The 18,068-nt window shown below is 41.0% G+C and overlaps 2 protein-coding genes across 2 annotated transcripts in view; both read right to left on the reverse strand.

Moving 5' to 3' along the window:
• Nucleotides 1-2,960: 2,960 nt before the first annotated feature.
• On the reverse strand, nt 2,961-4,383 carry LOC128856760 (2-methoxy-6-polyprenyl-1,4-benzoquinol methylase, mitochondrial). Its single transcript, XM_054092076.1, has 3 exons — nt 4,067-4,383; nt 3,586-4,004; nt 2,961-3,482 (listed from the first exon to the last, which is right to left on the reverse strand). The coding sequence occupies exons 1-3, from the start codon at nt 4,311-4,313 to the stop codon at nt 3,177-3,179; spliced, it is 972 nt and encodes a 323-aa protein (XP_053948051.1). The 5' UTR covers nt 4,314-4,383; the 3' UTR covers nt 2,961-3,176.
• Nucleotides 4,384-6,148: 1,765 nt separating this feature from the next.
• Nucleotides 6,149-18,068, reverse strand: part of LOC128859218 (protein strawberry notch) — a 56,673-nt gene continuing 44,753 nt past the window's right edge. Inside the window, exons 4-15 of the mRNA XM_054096025.1 lie at nt 12,176-12,405; nt 11,998-12,100; nt 11,725-11,934; nt 11,476-11,651; nt 10,994-11,400; nt 10,786-10,939; nt 10,428-10,708; nt 9,790-10,358; nt 8,688-9,716; nt 8,478-8,616; nt 7,979-8,339; nt 6,149-7,319 (exon numbers count right to left, since the gene is read on the reverse strand). Coding sequence (XP_053952000.1) covers nt 7,086-7,319; nt 7,979-8,339; nt 8,478-8,616; nt 8,688-9,716; nt 9,790-10,358; nt 10,428-10,708; nt 10,786-10,939; nt 10,994-11,400; nt 11,476-11,651; nt 11,725-11,934; nt 11,998-12,100; nt 12,176-12,405 — 3,893 coding nt within the window. The 3' untranslated portion in view covers nt 6,149-7,085. The remainder of the gene's footprint in view (nt 7,320-7,978; nt 8,340-8,477; nt 8,617-8,687; nt 9,717-9,789; nt 10,359-10,427; nt 10,709-10,785; nt 10,940-10,993; nt 11,401-11,475; nt 11,652-11,724; nt 11,935-11,997; nt 12,101-12,175; nt 12,406-18,068) is intronic.

The following is an 18,068-nucleotide window of genomic DNA, read 5'->3' on the forward strand; positions in this document are numbered from 1 at the left end:
TGGCGACCTATGCTATCGCTTGCATCAGACCACTTGCCCATTATCGTCTCGATCGAGAGACCTGCCGATTTCGTTTCCGCGAATCACCGGTCCTATTTTAACTTTATAAAAGCTAATTGGGCTGGCTTCACGGAATTCACCGAGGACACCTTCGCCGCTCTTCCCATCCCCACTGATGTGCGCGTCGGCGAACGCGCATTCCGCAAGGTGCTCACAGCTGCTGCGGCTCGCTTCATCCCAGCTGGATGTTATAAGGACATCCGTCCTCACTTCCCAGCAGAAGCAGCCAGTTTAGCAAACGAGCGTGACCACCTACGCCAGGCCGATCCCGGGGATACCCGAATAAGGGATCTCAATTTGGAGATCCGGCAGCTGGTAAATCAACATAAGCGGACTAAATGGGTTGAGCACCTGAAGACTTGTAACCTCACCTCCGGAGTGAGTAAGCTCTGGTCCACCGTTAGGTCCCTGTCGAGCCCGACGAAACACAACGACAAGGTGGCTATCACCTTCAACGGTTGTACTTCGTCGGACCCGAAGAGATGCGCGAGCTATTTTAGCCGGCTGTTTACACTGCATCCTCCGGGCGACAGAACCAAACGTCGTGTTACCAGAAGGCTGCACAAACTGACGAACGACAGTGCGCCACTTACTTTCTCCGGTGATGAGGTTCAGGGGGCCATCAACAAGTCGAAATCATCGAAAGCCATTGGCCCTGACGGACTTAACGCGCTGATGCTGAAGCATCTGGGACCCCTGGGAGTAGGATACCTCACAAGGGTCTTCAATTTGTCTCTGGCCACTCTCATCATCCCTGACAAGTGGAAAGCAGGGAGAGTGGTCCCACTATTGAAACCTGGGAAACCCGCCAACCAAGGGGAGTCTTATCGGCCGATAACTCTCCTTTCCCCAGTAGTGAAGACACTTGAAGGCCTCCTACTTCCACTCTACACGAAACACCTGGCCCCAGCCCCACATCAGCACGGTTTCCGACGAGTGCACAGCACCACCACTGCACTCACCGCCATAAACGCCCAGATAAATCGCGGGCTTAACCAAAACCGCCCCTGCGAGAGGACTGTCCTAGTAGCGTTGGACCTAAAGAAGGCTTTCGATGCAGTCAGCCATTCCACGCTACTAGATGATATTTATCAGTCGACACTCCCGCCAGGGCTGAAGAGGTGGTCCGCGAACTACCTGAGCGGTCGGCACTCGTCAGTGATTTTTCGAGATCAAATGTCAAAGCAGAGGAAGATTAAGCAAGGCGTACCGCAGGGTGGTGTCCTTTCACCCTTGCTTTTTAACTTCTACATCTCGAAGCTCCCCCAACCACCAGCGGGAGTTTCCCTGATCTCATACGCTGACGATTGCACGATAATGGCGTCGGGCAATGACATCGATGGCCTGTGTTCCAAAGTGAACAACTACCTCACCGACCTTTCTCGCTTTTTCACTGCGAGGAATCTCCAACTTTCCCCCAGCAAGTCCACGGCGACCCTTTTCACCACCTGGACAAAGGAGGTCAAGCTGTCCCTTAAGGTAAAAGTCGACGACACACCAATTCCGACTGTGAATAACCCCAAAATTTTGGGTGTAACCTTTGACAGCTTGCTCTCCTTCTCTGCGCACACAACCGCAATTGCCACTAAAGTCCAAAATCGCAACAAGGTCCTCAAATCGCTGGCCGGCAGCACTTGGGGCAAGGACAAAAAACTGTTGCTTTCGACATTTAAGGCAATTGGCCGGCCGGTTCTAAACTATGCTGCGCCTGTCTCGTCGCCTGGAACTAGTGATTCGCAGTGGACAAAGCTACAGACTTGTCAAAATACCGCCATTCGGACAGCGACCGGGTGCCTCCTGATGTCACCCATACAACACCTGCACAACGAGGCACAAATGCTCCCAGTCGCGGAGCACAACAAATTGCTCAGCAAGCAGTTCCTGCTGGGGTGTTACCGCAGGTTTCACCCCTGCAGACACCTGCTTGAGCCTGAGCCGCCTCCCAGGCACGTCAGGAGACACCTCCTCGACTACGCTGACGAACTCCAGGACAAAACTGACCGAGACCTACTGGACCGGACAGTATTCAGACAGTCAATAAACGACATTCACCGGGAGTCCGTTACCACCTTCATGAACTCCCGTCCGGTGAATGCCGTAATCGGAGTCCAACCACCACCCATTGCAGATGAAGAGCTCCAGCTTCCCCGTGAGACTCGTGTAACATTGGCACAATTACGTTCTGGATATTGTAGCAGGTTAAACTCCTACTTATCCAGAATTGACCCCGACATACCAAACACATGTCCGGCATGTGAAGGTACCCCGCACGACACTAACCACCTCTTCACATGCCCCCTTAATCAGACTCATCTAACCCCCCTCTCCCTCTGGACCCAACCCGTCGAAACAGCATGTTTCCTGGGCCTACCCCTAGATGAGCTAGACGAAGACGACAGATGATATACCTACACTGACAGGGCTAACTATGCTGTTAAAACAACAACAACAACAAAGCAAACCTGGCATCTATCATCCTTGCTTATTAACAGATTGCAATAATAGTGACATAACGGCAAAATTGGAATCAATTGCAGCTTTAAAAAATCTTCTATTCTTTGTTCACATAACAGCGGCTTATTTTCACTTTTTTTTAAATATCTCACATTAAAGTATGTCAAAACTTGTTTCATAAAATTTTGTAATTATATGCATAACAATTCTATTAGCGCTCGTCTAAACAATTAGCAGACGTGCTCTCATTTAAAATCAAAATTACTTGTTGCATACCTGTCATACATAAATTTGTATTTACCATTGGATTTAATAAAATTGTTTGACGCTTAGAAATTGCAAAATATACACTCGCATGTAACGCTCAACACAATAACTATCTGCTTTTACCATTTTTTGCTCGGTTTTGAATACTCTGACAGTTTAAAATTCAAACGATGATTACATCCAGTTTCAAAGGCATGTTATTATTAAATACAGGCATGGGAAAGTTTCGGCGTAGAGATCGCTCGATTTTTTTGACATTATTAAAATATATTTATTTGGCCAAACATCATTTGATTCGTAAATTTGCTGTTTTTATTTACTACTAATGCAATTATTTTTCCTTTTTTTTTACTTATTTATGTATTATGTGTGGAAATTAAATCTATGAATAAATACTATCGCAACTTTATGCCTGAGTGTATGCTCACCACGCCAAAGGTTAGATTCGTATAATATACCATATCAAAGCCGGCCTCTTCGATCAATCGCTTAAACTCCTCTTGCTTCGGAAACTGCCTAATACTCTCCACCAGGTACTGATAGGGTTTCCATTGTCCCGCCAAAATTTGTCCCATTGGCGGTATTACTTGAAAGGAATATAGATCGTACAGCCGCTGCATTACATCATTCGTTAGATGGCTGAATTCCAAGCACATAAAACGGCCACCAGGCTGCAAGACACGATATGCCTCACTCAATACCTACAGGGGGAAAAGAAAGTTAATTACTCAATCTATCACTCTATGCCAGTTCAAATACTGTATTGCAGCTGGCACTGCAAATAGCATTCCTCCCCCTGCCTACCTTGTCAATGTGCGTGCAATTGCGTATGCCAAAGGCGATTGTGTAGGCCGTGTAGCTGTTATCGGCAAATGGTAGCTGCTCTGCATCAGCTTTCTGCCAATCCATCGTAAAGTTTGGCAGATTCTTTATGCTGGGCAAATAAAGTTTGGCCCGCTCCTTACCTACGTCTAACATGTGCTGATTTATGTCCGCGATTGTTATATGGCTTGAGCGATTACCTATATTTTTTAGCTTGAGTAGTTGGTTGACATAACGGAAAGCAATGTCTCCTGTGCCGCCTGCCATGTCCAAAAGGCGTGTGCCGTGCAATGGAAACATATGATGCATAAATGTATCCTTCCAAATGCGATGTATCCCAAAGGACATGGCATCATTCATAATATCATAAGAGCTCGCTACATCTTCGAAAACTTTGTGCACTACAACAAGAATACGATTTTTTCCTGCAGTTTTAACAACTAAATCTTTGTAGAGCTCTTACCTTTTTGTTCCTTCTCACTTTCTTTCACCTTTTGGTATCCGAAATGTGTAGTGCGTTCTTCGTTGCTGGTCTGCGTAGAATCAGGTCGGATATTCTTATCCCCGCTAAAATTTGTCGTTGGGCCATCCGCTGCCTTTGTACTTTTTTGACGCACTTGCGTTAAGAATTTCTGGCAGTTTGCGTTAATTGCTCCATATTTTATGGAATTGCATATAAAATTTAATTGAAAGTTCCGCATAATACTCATATTTGTGTTACGTCCACTTTATATAAAACAAAAACAAAATAATGTTTACTTGAGCCTACGTGCATTGAACAGCTGAGCACAGGCGCACACATACAAAAAAAATGTATGACTTATAAATGCGCACAGGGTGTTTTCTATTATCGGTGTCACAAAATTAAGCTAGTGGTAGGACGGTAGGCACGGAAGCTTTTTGGTAATTTTCCGTTCAATTGCAGGGAAATCTTCAAATTAGACAACTTAGCTTATGGCATTAACAATTATTAAATATTATGAGTTTTAGGTGATTTATAACATTACTGAGAAATAATTGCACTCAGGCTTAGAAAATTAAACAAATTAGGGAATAGCGAAATGTTATGCTTGTTGTTCCAATTGTGAAATGCGAAAAAGGTGTCGTTAAAGGAAAAGCAAAGATGATTGGCCGGCTTCATTTCGGCTGGTGTTTTTGGTTTACTTTTTCAGTATTTTCATTTCCAAAAACTAGGAGTAAGTTAGTTCAGTAGTAGACGCAATGACTCCAACGAACCAACATGCGCGTATTCTGTGTTAATTTTTTTCCTATATCATCAACACAATCTCAGTATTTTCGTTAACAAACCACTGTCCCCAGTTACATCAGCCAATCAGCTGATTCTGAGAGTGGGTTAACGGTCGAATCTTAGCCACACCTTCGAAATTATCTTCACCATGAAGAATTGTCAGGCAAGAGACGCCAAAAATACTCGAAGTGGACGATAATAATGGCAATACCATTCCTCAGATGCTAGTGTGAGTATAAAAAAAAAGTATAAAGATTTTTTCATGCTAGTCCTTGTGGCGAAGCGAGGTAAAACCGAGTTATGCAGAAAACGATTGACACGGCAGGTTTTTTGAGAGGAAGTCTAAGTTGCCGATTCACTGATGGGTGTCAACTTAATATAATATATCACCTCTAACCATGCCGAAAAGATTTTTAGAGGTGTGCTCTTTAACTGTTATTCAGCTCTGAGCGAATTTGACAGAATCAGCTGATGGGCTGACGGAACAGGGAATGTGTTTACAAGAAAAAACTGAGATTGTGTTGGTGATATACTAAAAAGATCAACACAATCTTCACTCATGTTGCTTCGTTGCTATCGATGAACGAGTGTGTGATTACGTGTGAAATGAGCGGGGAGAATTCTGCTGCCGAGTACTCTATGGACGTGGCAGCCGGAGTTACTCTCTCAATTTCGTTTTTCACCAAAGCTGAAGGCCAAATTTGTTAAAAATTAAGAAAAAAAGAAATTGTATGTCGGAAAATTATACCAAATAAATTTTAATTAACAATATATAATATTTTGTTTGAATGCTTCCAGCTTTGATTGTGCCTAAAAGTATTTACTAAAAAAAATTTGTTTAATCTTACACTTCGTCCAACGCTGTTCTAGTTGTTCGATCCCTTCCGAATAATAAGATGTGTTCAAGTTTAAAAAATAGCCATTCGTTTGGAATTCTCAAACGACTCTCATAGCTTAAGAGCCAGCAATTTTATTTATTCCGTTCTGCAAATGCGTTAACGAACTTTTATACAACACTTTCATAATTTACGCATTTAATGCATTGTTTAACTGGAGCTAAGCCTTAGCAGGATTTATGGCTCGATGAAAATAAGTTATAATGAAAACAGGTAGACGGCAACGAGCTTTTGAAAGAGTAGATCATTCTAAAGCAGCCCAACAGCGAAAACTGAAAAGAGTTGGCGTTAATTCCCAAGCATTTAACGAGCTTGTACGCGTTGTTAGGATTTCTATATGAAATTAGAGTTGAACTCATTGGCCCTAAAAACTCTGCTTCAAATACATCACAACTTTGCATTGGTTCTCATATTAATATTTGCATTTATTTGTTTATAGTTTGTTTTATTATTGTTTATAAGCAATAATTTCTGATATATGTAGGTATGTATTATATATTAAATTGTAGTTTGTAATTGTAATGTTTATAGTTTAAAATTAAATACATATTACAACAAAAAAAAGTCCATTGATAAGCGTTTTCATTTGTATGAATGATAGAATCATTTTTCTTTGCAAAAAACTTGGCTTTTGCAAATTCACTGCTTCCACGAAGTGAATTTGCGTTAAACATAAGGAGTTTTTATAATAATAATAGTAATAATAAAAGTTACGTTAGGCATCTATTTAAATACGATACTAAAGGCTAAGTAGATGCGCCTGCATACCCTTCGCAAGGGCCACGGCGCACGCGGAAATACACATTTACATATACTCGCACTATTTTATATATAATAATAAGTATGCATTGCAAACAGGATCGTAGAGACGAACATTTTTGCACGCACATGGCTGGATATGCACTGGATGCAGTAGGTTTTATCCGATTTGCAATTTTTCTTTACTTATTTTTTGTTTGTTTTCTATTTGCTTTGCCTACATTTGTACGTAGGCATGTTTTTCTTTAATTTATAATAACATTTACAATGTAGAAGTAATGCCATGTGACGCCCATCACTAAGTGGTTTTGCTGCAGTTGCGCTGACGCCGCATTATAACTAAAAATTACATTCTATTCACTACGCACTAAATGGCTCAGGAAACATAAATAGAAAACATAAATTGGAAAAAAGCTTATTATTTCCTTTTTTATACTTTGATAAATGACTTAAGCCTTTTGCGCTTCATTGGATTGGCCGTGTTTGTGGGTTTTCTCTTCTTTTCCACTTCTTTTTCTGATATCTTTATGATTTTGCCTCCACGTATATGTCTTTGTTAATATTTCGTTCACTACAACTTAGAATTTGATTTCCTCAATTCGCTCTGCATCGGATTTGAGATCTTGCAGCAGCAGCTCGTGACACGATTTCGGTATAAGTGTACCGACAATTTTCTCACCTTCGGTGGTTTTCATTCGTATTACTTGCATTTTGTTGTTGGCATTGCGCATGGCTAACACCTGCTCGACGCGTGTCCAAACAGAAAGCACCGACCCGGCTAGCACATAATACAGACGCTGACGCAGGCCAACCTGAAAAAAAAAGAAGTTTTGAAATTGATTTTGGCACGATTTGATCTTTTTTATTTGGAAATCTTTTCCTTTTTGCATGTAAATAAACACAATTAAGGGTTGCGATCAAACTCTTCGATTGAGTGGTTGAAAAAAATTGAATATTAACTATTTGTACATTTCCATTGGCGACGAAGACCTTCGGCTGAAAATTTAGCTTAAAATTCCATAATAGAAAAACAAAATTTTTTTAAATTCATAGACGGCAAAAGTAAATTGAAAAGAAATAATAAAAAAATGCAAGCCTATGGCGAAAAAAATTGAGACAGCCAGTTATCTGGCTCTCATCGAATTTGGGGCTACGAACCGGTTTGTTTACGAAAAAACTAAGATTGTGTTAGTGATATAAAAAAAAAACACTCAACTCAATATCACTTCGTGGATGTCTGAACAACGCCTGGTTGGATGAGTGTGTGAAATGATCGTACAGAATTCGCCAGCCGAATCCCTCGTGATGTGGCAGCCGAAGTTACCCTCACAATTTTCTTTTTCACCACAGTTATTGGCCAAACCTTGCCAATCTATCACCCTCGATACAAATCACCGTTAAAAAAATGCTTGAAAACCTAACCGCTTTCCTACGCTTCCGCTAACTATTAGTTGACTGTTTCACCACTCACCTCACACTCATTGCCTAAGTTGACGTTGCGACAATTGCCATTCCAGTAGGCGTGCGAACATGTGTTCACCGATGCATCGTATTGCTGCGTCCAGTGCGGTTCTGCCTCCTCGCTGGGCACCTTCTTGTACTTCTTCTCCAGCTCCGTCAACGATTCGTGGCGCACTTGCAGCCCAGTGTTGGGACGATATATCTGGAACATCATATCTTTCTTGCTCATCCCCTTCTCCTTTTTCTTGCTGTTGGATTGCTGTTGCGTTTGTGGCGCTTCAATTTCAACAGCCAAAACAGCAGTGCGTTTACCGTTGCGCACCTGATGCGACACATAGAAGCCCTCATACTCGCTGATCAAATCAGCATATCTGCAAAATGAAAATAGCAATTAAAAAACGTACAACATTTGAGGTTATAAAAAAATTTCAGTTTTTCGAATTGCATTGTATCCTTTGCAGTGGAGTCCGTGGACGCTGCGTTGGCCGGTATACGTTACTACTACTCACTTGTCAATTGCTTCTTGCCAGATCATGCCGCGTTCAACCCGCACCGTATGCAGCTCGGCTGGTGCTTTGCCGGTGGCGTGTTTACGTATGAAGCGGACAAGTTTAATGCGCGTTACATTCTCACCGGCAGCACCCAAATCTGTGCGATTGTGCAGAAAAATATCAATTAGAAAATATTAACACTACAAAACGAGTTGCACTTCAAATCACCTAAGATGCCCAAATCAAAGCGACCACCGCGTTTCGCCTGATTTATTATGGCCGTGAGCGTGTCGGTGAAGTACTTAAATAATCTGTTCTGCAGCTCCACTGGCATGCCGAGTATGCGATTCAAGAATTTCGAAATATTGTTGTACTCCTTGTCTAAACTCAAAACGCCCGGATTTGTTTCACTATTCACTATAATGCCCACGCCCACTAGCGCGCCAGCGATGTCCTTGAAGAAATCGCCCTTGTAGTCGACGGGTGGTGGCACCAGCGGCGATTCATAACCCATAATCGTTTTCATTACGGTCTCTAGGGCCGTGCGTCCGTATTTGTTATCGATATTGAATTGTGATAAGTCGCGGGTCTCGGTGGCCCTACGATCGCCATGTGTTAGCGCGCCAAGCGATTCCAAACGCTTCGCCACAGTCGAGGCGAAACGACGCTCACCTGCCAAATCGGAAATGAGGAATATGTACTCGGGTGCATTCACTTGATTGGAGCGATGCGTGCGACCGAACTGCTGTATAGCGCGATCGGCGGACCAGGGTAGTTCCAGCGTGATGTGTACGCGTCGTCGTTGATTGCGTACGCGGCGATCGCTCTGCAGAGAAATACCGCTGGACGCCGCTTCCGATATGATGGCGACATCTTTTTCACCGGCCATAAAGCGCTGCTTTTCGGTGATGTTGAGTGTCTCCAGCGGTACATCTTGTTCGGAGCGCGACTCATACTGTATGGAACCATCGTCTGACTGCACTACTCTTCCCTTGCGGCCTGTCATCTCTGCGACATTATCGGGGCCGCCTAGCTCATCGATCAGCTGGTCGAGTGTGTTCGGTGGGAGGCGATCGCCAAGGCGTTCAATTTTACGCAACAACTCCTCCTTCATGCTGCAAGCGCGCTCAATAGCGTCTTTGGGCGGTGGACCATAGTTGAGCTTAATGCCATTGACACCTACTTGCGTAACGGTGCCTTTCAATTCTTGCTTCTTCTGCAGCAAATTTTGAATGCGGTCCTGTGTGCTTACCGGACCTAAAGCAAAGTTATTGTACAAAAAATACGAATTAAATTCACACAAATCTCTGCTAACCGCATTTCAACAAACCTTTGCGTTTAGGCGCTACCACATTGGAAGTCGTAATAGCACCATTGCCTGCTGCATTGACGGCGCCAGCTACACCTGTGTTTACACTGTTGTTGCTGGTAGTTGACTCTTTCGGTTTTACCTTCTTCTTGGCCTTTTTCTTCGATCGCGCCACCCAGGGGTCATTATCACTATCCGAACCGCTAAAGAATGGATTGAAATCGGAGGATTCGCAGCTGTCCGAATGTGCGGCTGCATCTGATTCTTCAGACTCGGAATTGGATCTTTTGTAATCACTGTCTTCTGATTCATTCTGGGAATCATCGTCTGAATCATTCCAGGAATTTTTGCGCGATTTCTTTGTACGTGACTCTTGGCGCGATAGCTTACGCTTACTGCCCGCTGTGCTGGATGATGAGGAGCAGGGTTCGTCTTTGATGCTGGCCTCGCGTTTGGCAGTTACCTCTTCAAGTATGCTTTGCAGTGGTGATTTTTTTCTTTCGGAATAACTACCTAGACCGAGTATGCGATTGATTCGATTACGATCGGGTGCGGGAAAGTGCTTCTCCACCAATGATTGAAAAACGCCCCTGGAGGAAAACAAGAACAGTTGCAATACATACTGAGTTCATTTGTTTTTAATTCTTTTGATTTCTCACTTTGCCGTAGACACGAAATCAGTCAGTTCTCCATCATCTCTCTCCAGTTGCTCGAGCGTGCGCGCTTCGCCCGTCGATTGCAGACCAATGACAACGCATTTGCCATATTTAATGGCTTCGCGCGCCACCTGCACCGCATGATTCACCTTCGCCGCGATGCAGAGATATTTGAAGAAACGTTGATGTGAAGACCAAAACTGGCCCCACATCGTCTTCTTCATGCGGCTCTCAGCGTCAATCAGTTCGGCGGCTTCGGTGAATTTCTGCATGGCTTCGACCCACTGTGAATTGGAATAAAATAAAAAATATATTATTACTGTAAATTTCGCACACAACAAACGCACGCATGCGCACTTACCAACTCAACCGATTGATCGTAGACCTTGCGGAACTCTTTGGACAATGCCACCTCCTCAATTTTGAATGTCACACCGTGGAAACTAAGTTGGCGGGCTATGTACATGCCTCGCAGCTTCATATCCATAGCAACAATTTCCATAGCACCAACGCCCCTGCAAATAAAAAGTAATGTTTCAGCTGTTTGAGGGAAAAAATCATTCACTTACCGCTTCTCAACCGCCATAATGAAATCATTAAAGTTCGGGAATGCCGTGCCCTGACCCCACAAGCCCAAGCGCACCATATACGCCATATTCTTGGGCTCCGAAGCTCCTGTAGCCGAAGCATAGACGACGCGCGCCTTTGGCAATTTATTTTGTAGCTCCAAAACCGTTTGGCCAGTTTTGGTGGGTTTGCCCGAACCAACGGGACACAAATTCTTAGCCTTGTGACACTCATCAAAAATTATGAGGCCATCAAAGTCTTCGCCACACCATTGCAGCAGCTGCTTTAAGCGTGATTTATATTTGCCAGTCTTATTGTTAGATTCGCCAATGAGCGCGGAATAAGTGCTAAAGATAACGCCACGCTTGCAGTTATTATTCACATCCGACGAGATCTTGGCATACTTGAACTGGTTGCGCGAGACAAGAATAGGAGTAAACGATTAATGGTAGGCAGTTGCAATAAAATTTCAAGACTTGCTTACTTTATTCAGCGCGTGCACTTCGATTTTGCTCGCGCCGATATCCGACAAATCCCGTTCGGCATCATATTTTAAGTCATTGGATACGGAAATCCAGAGCGCCTTCTTGCGACCCTTCAAATAGTTCTCGTAAATTATACCAGCAATGGTACGACCTTTGCCAACACCAGCGCCATCGCCTGCAGGCAGAGCCAAAAAAATAAGGTACTATATGTAAGTATTGCCGAGCAAAGTAAATAAGTGCGAGCTCACCAATTAGAAAGCCTGCGCGTGTGCCATCTTGCAACATATGATCGTGCGCCTGCGAAGCGTATGTAATTGATTCCAGTTGCAAGGCGCTCAAATAGCCATTGTTAATGGTCTCTGGTGGAATGGAGAGTTTAAAATAAACATCACAGGGCTCGACGGAAGATAGTGAGGCAGTTTCCACCACTGGATCGGGATGCTTTTTACCAAGTTTCACTAAAATTGGGAATAAAAATATTTAAAATATGAATTCAGTCAATTTTGCCACGCGCAACTCACATTTGGCTGGCCAATATTCGGCATAAGTCTCGGCTACGCCCATTTCCTCATAATCGACTTCCTCTTCCTCAGGTGGCGCGGCGGTGACGGTCGCCGGCGCCATCTGCAAAGCAAGTTAAGGAAAAAATTATAATTTTTAATAGCCTGATTTTTAATTAATTTCATTTCTTAGTATTACCTTCATTGGCTGCATGAAGAGCTGCGATAGCAGATGATTTGGTATGCCGCTGGTGAGAAAGGAAGGATTTGCCGCGACCAAAGCTTGGATCTTTTGCATGATCAGTGCATTCGTTTTTGCTGGTGGCGTCGCCGCTGCGCCAGGTGGGCCAGCAACGGCGCCACTCATAGCGTTGGATGCCATACTGGCTGCGGTGGACGGCGCTGAATCGAAGCCAAGGCCCATGCTCACTAGAGAAAGGTGAAATAATGGAGATACGAAAATGGGTGAAAGATGGTGTGCGGACAGGGTGAATAATTAATTTTAGTAGCTAAATAACAGCTTCCTAAAATGTAGGTACTTATATAAAAATTGTGAGATAGTAAAAAGCAAACTATGTTTAAACTTTCGAAAAAAAAATAGTCTAGGGCTTGTTCGAGGTGCAATCACAAGCGCAAAGTAACCGGTTCAATGTAGAATTCTGGCAACTTTGGCAAAAGTATGGCGTTTTAAACTGCAATTACTGGTGCCGTACCTTAGCCATCAGCTGTTCTGATCAACGATATGGGCCTCTCTGTAAACGATTATGGGTGCCGCACCATAACGCCTTAACCATGACCGTAGCCGTATGTATCTATTGAATTTTGGGGGTTTCCCTCGTAACCAAGCAGCTGTGAAATACTTTACATTTGTTTTGATATTTGCGATAAAAATTTGAATATTAGGAATGAACGACGAAAATTTAATTGACTTAGTGGAAAATTATTCGAATTTTCATGACGAAATGCAAATGTTGTCATAAATTCTACTTCAATATCAGCTGTTTATGGTTACGGCATGACTAATCGACAAATGCTGTAATGTTCCGGCTACTGTTATAGTTACGGTACCACTAATTGCAGTTTAAACTGTCAAAAATTCGGTCATTGTTGAATGAATAAATTGTTTTCAAGACTGATTCATTTTCTGCTTTTTCATTTCCAATAGTAAATTGCCGTCAATATCAAAATTATCAAGAAAAATATTTACAATACATTACTTTTTTTACGTAGTCACCTTACCCCGTATATACAAAGCAAGCGCCGAACATCATGAAGTATCAGGTTAACTTTTGCAACAGGGTTGCCAACTTTTATAAGTGCTGCAATTCTGTCGATTTTATTACGAGCCTCGAACAAGCCCATAATTTGGAAATTAAACCAGAACGGGCTGACGTAGGTTTCAAAAGAATTGATGTTGTTTTTTGTTATTAGTAGTGTTAATGGTGAGTTATATTTACTTGTAAAATGTAATGGTGGGTATATTTGAAAATGTTTCATTGTCATTTATTTTATTTTTTCTTAAATTTGCTAATAATTAAAAGAGCACTTTAGTGTAAAAAATAATTGAAAAATATGGAAATTAACCAGAAAATAGAGTTGGCAGGTTTCAGTGGTATTGTTGTTTTTTATTGTTAGCAGTGTAAGTGGTGAGTAATAGTTGGTAAAGTGTGGTGGGGAGTGGGTTTTAAACATTTTTAATTTTTATTTATATTTGTTTGCTATTCATTAAAAAAAGAGCACCTTGGTATTGTGTTGCTTTTGTCTGCAAATGAAAATATGCAAAATATCTATTGCCAATCCGAGCAAAATTCAATTTTTCCAAACAAATTTTATTTTTCAAAAAGCCCATAAAAATACTTTTACGCTACTCATATGGTTCATATTTTTCAAAAAAATAATTTTATCTTCTTTCTATGCATATCTACATATGTATGTATGTGGTAGTACATCTTAACTAGCAGTTGAGGTAGAAAAACGTTGTTTGTTACCAACATTACTCGACTTACTCTGCGCCAATAAAGACGCTGCCATATTCAGATTCGAATTTGTTTGATAGTAATTGCCTCCACCGCCCAATACACCTGCATCACCGGCTGCAGCTGCCAAGGCAGCTGTTTTGGTGGTGAGCGTGGCGCTGGGCAGAGTGGTGAGGCCACCAGCCCCACCGAGGCCAGCACCAGCCGCCAACAGAGCGCTCAAGCCACCGACGCTCCCAAGACCGCCGGGGCCAACGCCGATGCCACTACCACCTCCACCACCGCCGCCATTGGCGCCAGCGCCGCCGGCCACAGCAAAAGCGGCCATATTCATAAGCTGATTGGCGCTGAATGGCAGTGAGGGTAATCCTGGGTAGCCTGCGGCCGCTGCGGCTGCGGCTGCAGCAGCGGCAGCAGAACTGCTTGGATAGGTGGACATTCCGATAGCTTGATATTAGTGAAAATTCGTTCGACAAGTTGATTGATGGATTATTTGATTGAACGTTTGCAAGTTTAGTTGATGATTAGATTAATTGTGATTATAGTTAATTAGTTTGTTAGTTGTTCGGTCGATTGATTAATTAATTGATTGCAGGCGTGTAAGAGAAACAAAAAAACGAAAAAATCCATTATACACTAGTTACACAGAAGAGGTTAGCATAGTTTGAGGGTGTATATTTACAATAATGTAAATTTACAATTATATTGTGATATTACAATATTGCAAAACTACAATATTTCAAAATTACTAAACGATGAAGAACAAATTGTCAGATTCCTAAATAGTAAAATTGTCGCATTGTAAAATATTTATACTATAAAATCATACGCGATGGAGCCAATCACAACTATTGGTACAATTTTTCTATGGTAAAATTACTACATACTTATATAAGTACAGTACTATCTCGATAATCCGGACACGCGGTAGTCCGGTCACATCTATAATCCGGACAACTGCATAATTCGGACAGTTTAACATTTTTTACTCTATAATCCGGACATTTTTCAAATTTGCTTCGCAATATGTACATACATATGTATTTTAATTTTTAATTTGCTTTGTGAGTTTTTCGTAAAATAGCAGTACTTTAACAACAATATATGTATACGAAATGCAACAGCATAAATCACGCGTTGTGTTTATTCTTTAGTGACAAACTGAATTGAGTGGACATTATTATTAGGGGGCGTCCATAAATTACGTGAGATGTTTTAGGGGGGGAGGGGGTCGAGTCAAATCTCATCTAATATTACGTTGGAGAGAGGGGGGTCTCGGCAAATATCACGCAATTTTTTTTCTGATTGAAACAAAAAAATTGTACATGCTTAAGATTTAATCTCAAGCGTAATCGTAGTATGATTAAGATCATTCACTAATTCGTTCGAAAGAAAATAATTTCATTCATACTTCGACGTTATACATTACTACTGTCAAACCACCATATTTGTTTTATACCAAATAGCTCAATTTAATCTGAATTTGCGGTACAGTGTAGCCCGTCGGTTGTTTTCGCGCCACTATGAGCCGAACGCCCTATCACTCAGGTTGACGTTTGACAATTCCGGACTTTAAAGAACATGACGGAAAATCATTTGCTCCATTTCTAATACGCGCACCGATTCAACCGCTGAATGCCTTCATCAGCACGCCTATTGATCTCTATTGCCCAAGTATACGTGATGATTTAGAGAAAATATGCTGCAGTACATGCGGTATTTACTTCGCATCTATCACAAGAGCTGCAGAGCACAGGAGAGCAGCTCACATTGCACCAGCTAAGCAAGCGCGTATGTTCCGCAAAGTGCGACCCTCACGGATTGTCACAAGACGAGCTAATGAGTTACTGTGCGCAAGCGTCAACGGCTTAGAGTGGCTAGATTAGAACGAAGTTGAAGGAGCACATGATTTTACTGAAAATCATATGGACATGTTGGTCCCAATAGTCTCTCTTGAAACCGCGCATGATTCTCCATGAACTGAATTAGAGTAGATATTCTTTTTTTAATCGCAGTAGTTACGATTTAAGTCTTCTATTGTTAAATTTTTATTACACTTATAACTCTCAGCAATATTGATTACTAGTCTTAACTAGTCGTAAATAAAAGCACGAAGCAAATTTTTTTTCTTTTTACAATAACAATCCAACGCGTTTACATAAGAAACCCACATTTTGAAAAATCTCACGTGAGATTGGGGGATGGGGGAGGGGGTTGAATAAAATCTCACGACATCTCACCAGGGGGGGAGGGAGGGTCAGAAAATTGAAAAAAACACCTCACGTAATTTATGGACGCCCCCTTATGAGCAGTGGAAAATTTAATAAAGGGGCTCATAAAACCCTTACTCTTCAGAAAAAATGTGAAATTTTAGATCTCCATGATAAAGGAAAATCATTAAGATGGTTTGAAACAGAATTTGGTGTCAACAAATCTACTGTTTTTGACATAAAAAAGAAACGTGATGCCATTAAAAAATTCGCGACTAAATGTGAAATGAAATAGTACATACTAAATAAAAAAAATGTTTGATTATGTACAGATGTACATATTATTATGTAAGTATGATTGTACTGTATTTAATAAAACTATTTATGTACATACATATATCTGAATTGCGTTATGTTCATTTCAAAAAAAACAACATTTAGTTGAAAAACAAAAATCATCTATAATCCGGGCACCCCCATAATCCGGACGACCCCTAACATTAAGGGTGTCCGGATTATCGAGATAGTACTGTAATGTAGTAAAATTACTATATAATGCAAATGCAGAATTATAGTGCAAAACTACTATATTGTAAAATTACAATCGTGAAAAAATATGAAAAATTAAATAAAGTGTAGTATTACTAAATATACAGTCAACGCCAAAAGAAAGCGTACACCACATGTTGATAAGTTTTGACTATTTATTTATTTATATTTTAATTTCAAGGTTTTGTTTTGAAATATAGTTCATACTACACCAAAAACCATATAAAGTTCGATACTCGAACTTTGTATAAAATTAAAAAAAAAACGGCATAGTTTCAAACTTTTTACGTAGATTTTTAAGAAAATTTTCTAATAAGCAGTTTTATAGATCATTGAATTTTGGTATAATAAAGTGCAAGTTGCAAGTACATCTAAAAACACACTGATTTTTGAGAATTTTTTGTCGTGGTCTTGTGATTTTCCCCCATTTAACGTCTGATCCACATTTTTTATATGGAAGAAAATACGCAACAATTTTTGAACCACTTGAAACTTGCACTCGCATAATTCAATGGTCTATAAAACTGCATACCCGAAATTTGTCTAAAAATTTTGAATTAAAAGTTGCTTTATATGGATTTTGTTGTAGCATGAACTATACTCTTATAAAAAATAATTTAAATTAAAATATAAATGAATAAATATAAATCTTATCAATATATGGTGTATACTTTCCTTTGCCGTTGACTGTATGTTAAAATTACAAAACAGTAAAATAGTCATTGATGTGGGGCCGTTCAAGTATTACGTAAGCACTATGGGAGGGTGGGGGTCTTTGTTTTGCTTATTTTGGATGACTTGGGGGGTAGGGGAGTCTAGATGATGATTACGTCATCAGTAGTTATTTACTTTTTCACACGAATGGCAACCCTCACATTATCTATGCTTGAAAACGAAACGCATTTTCGGGGATCCCCGCAAATATAGGTACACGCATTCGCGATTCGGGGAATTACCGCGCGCTGTTCACTTGTCTAATTTTCTTCTGTTAGTGTATTGTTTTCTTCTGATACAACGCAACTCAACATTTGCGTTACCGTTGATTCCATTAGCCAAAGTTTAACGTTTAAATAAGATGTCGTTTCAAATAGACAAATCCAAGTTATACCAAAAATTGTTTGAAAGTTTTAAAAAATCTCATACAAGTACGAAAGTACAAAATGTACTAAAGTTAGTTAACGAAGTGTGGCGAAATTATAAATTAAAAGCAAAGTCCGACAAGGAACTAGATATCATTGTATCTAAGAGAATTGAAGAAGAATTGCAAGCGGCGACTAAGAATAAATCCAATCTACTGCATTTTTTTCCAAGGTGAGTGACGAAATCATTTTAGGTACCTATGAGTACTAGAAATATT

This window comes from Anastrepha ludens, chromosome 3, assembly GCF_028408465.1.
Source record: "Anastrepha ludens isolate Willacy chromosome 3, idAnaLude1.1, whole genome shotgun sequence".
NCBI classification, from domain to species: domain Eukaryota; kingdom Metazoa; phylum Arthropoda; class Insecta; order Diptera; family Tephritidae; genus Anastrepha; species Anastrepha ludens.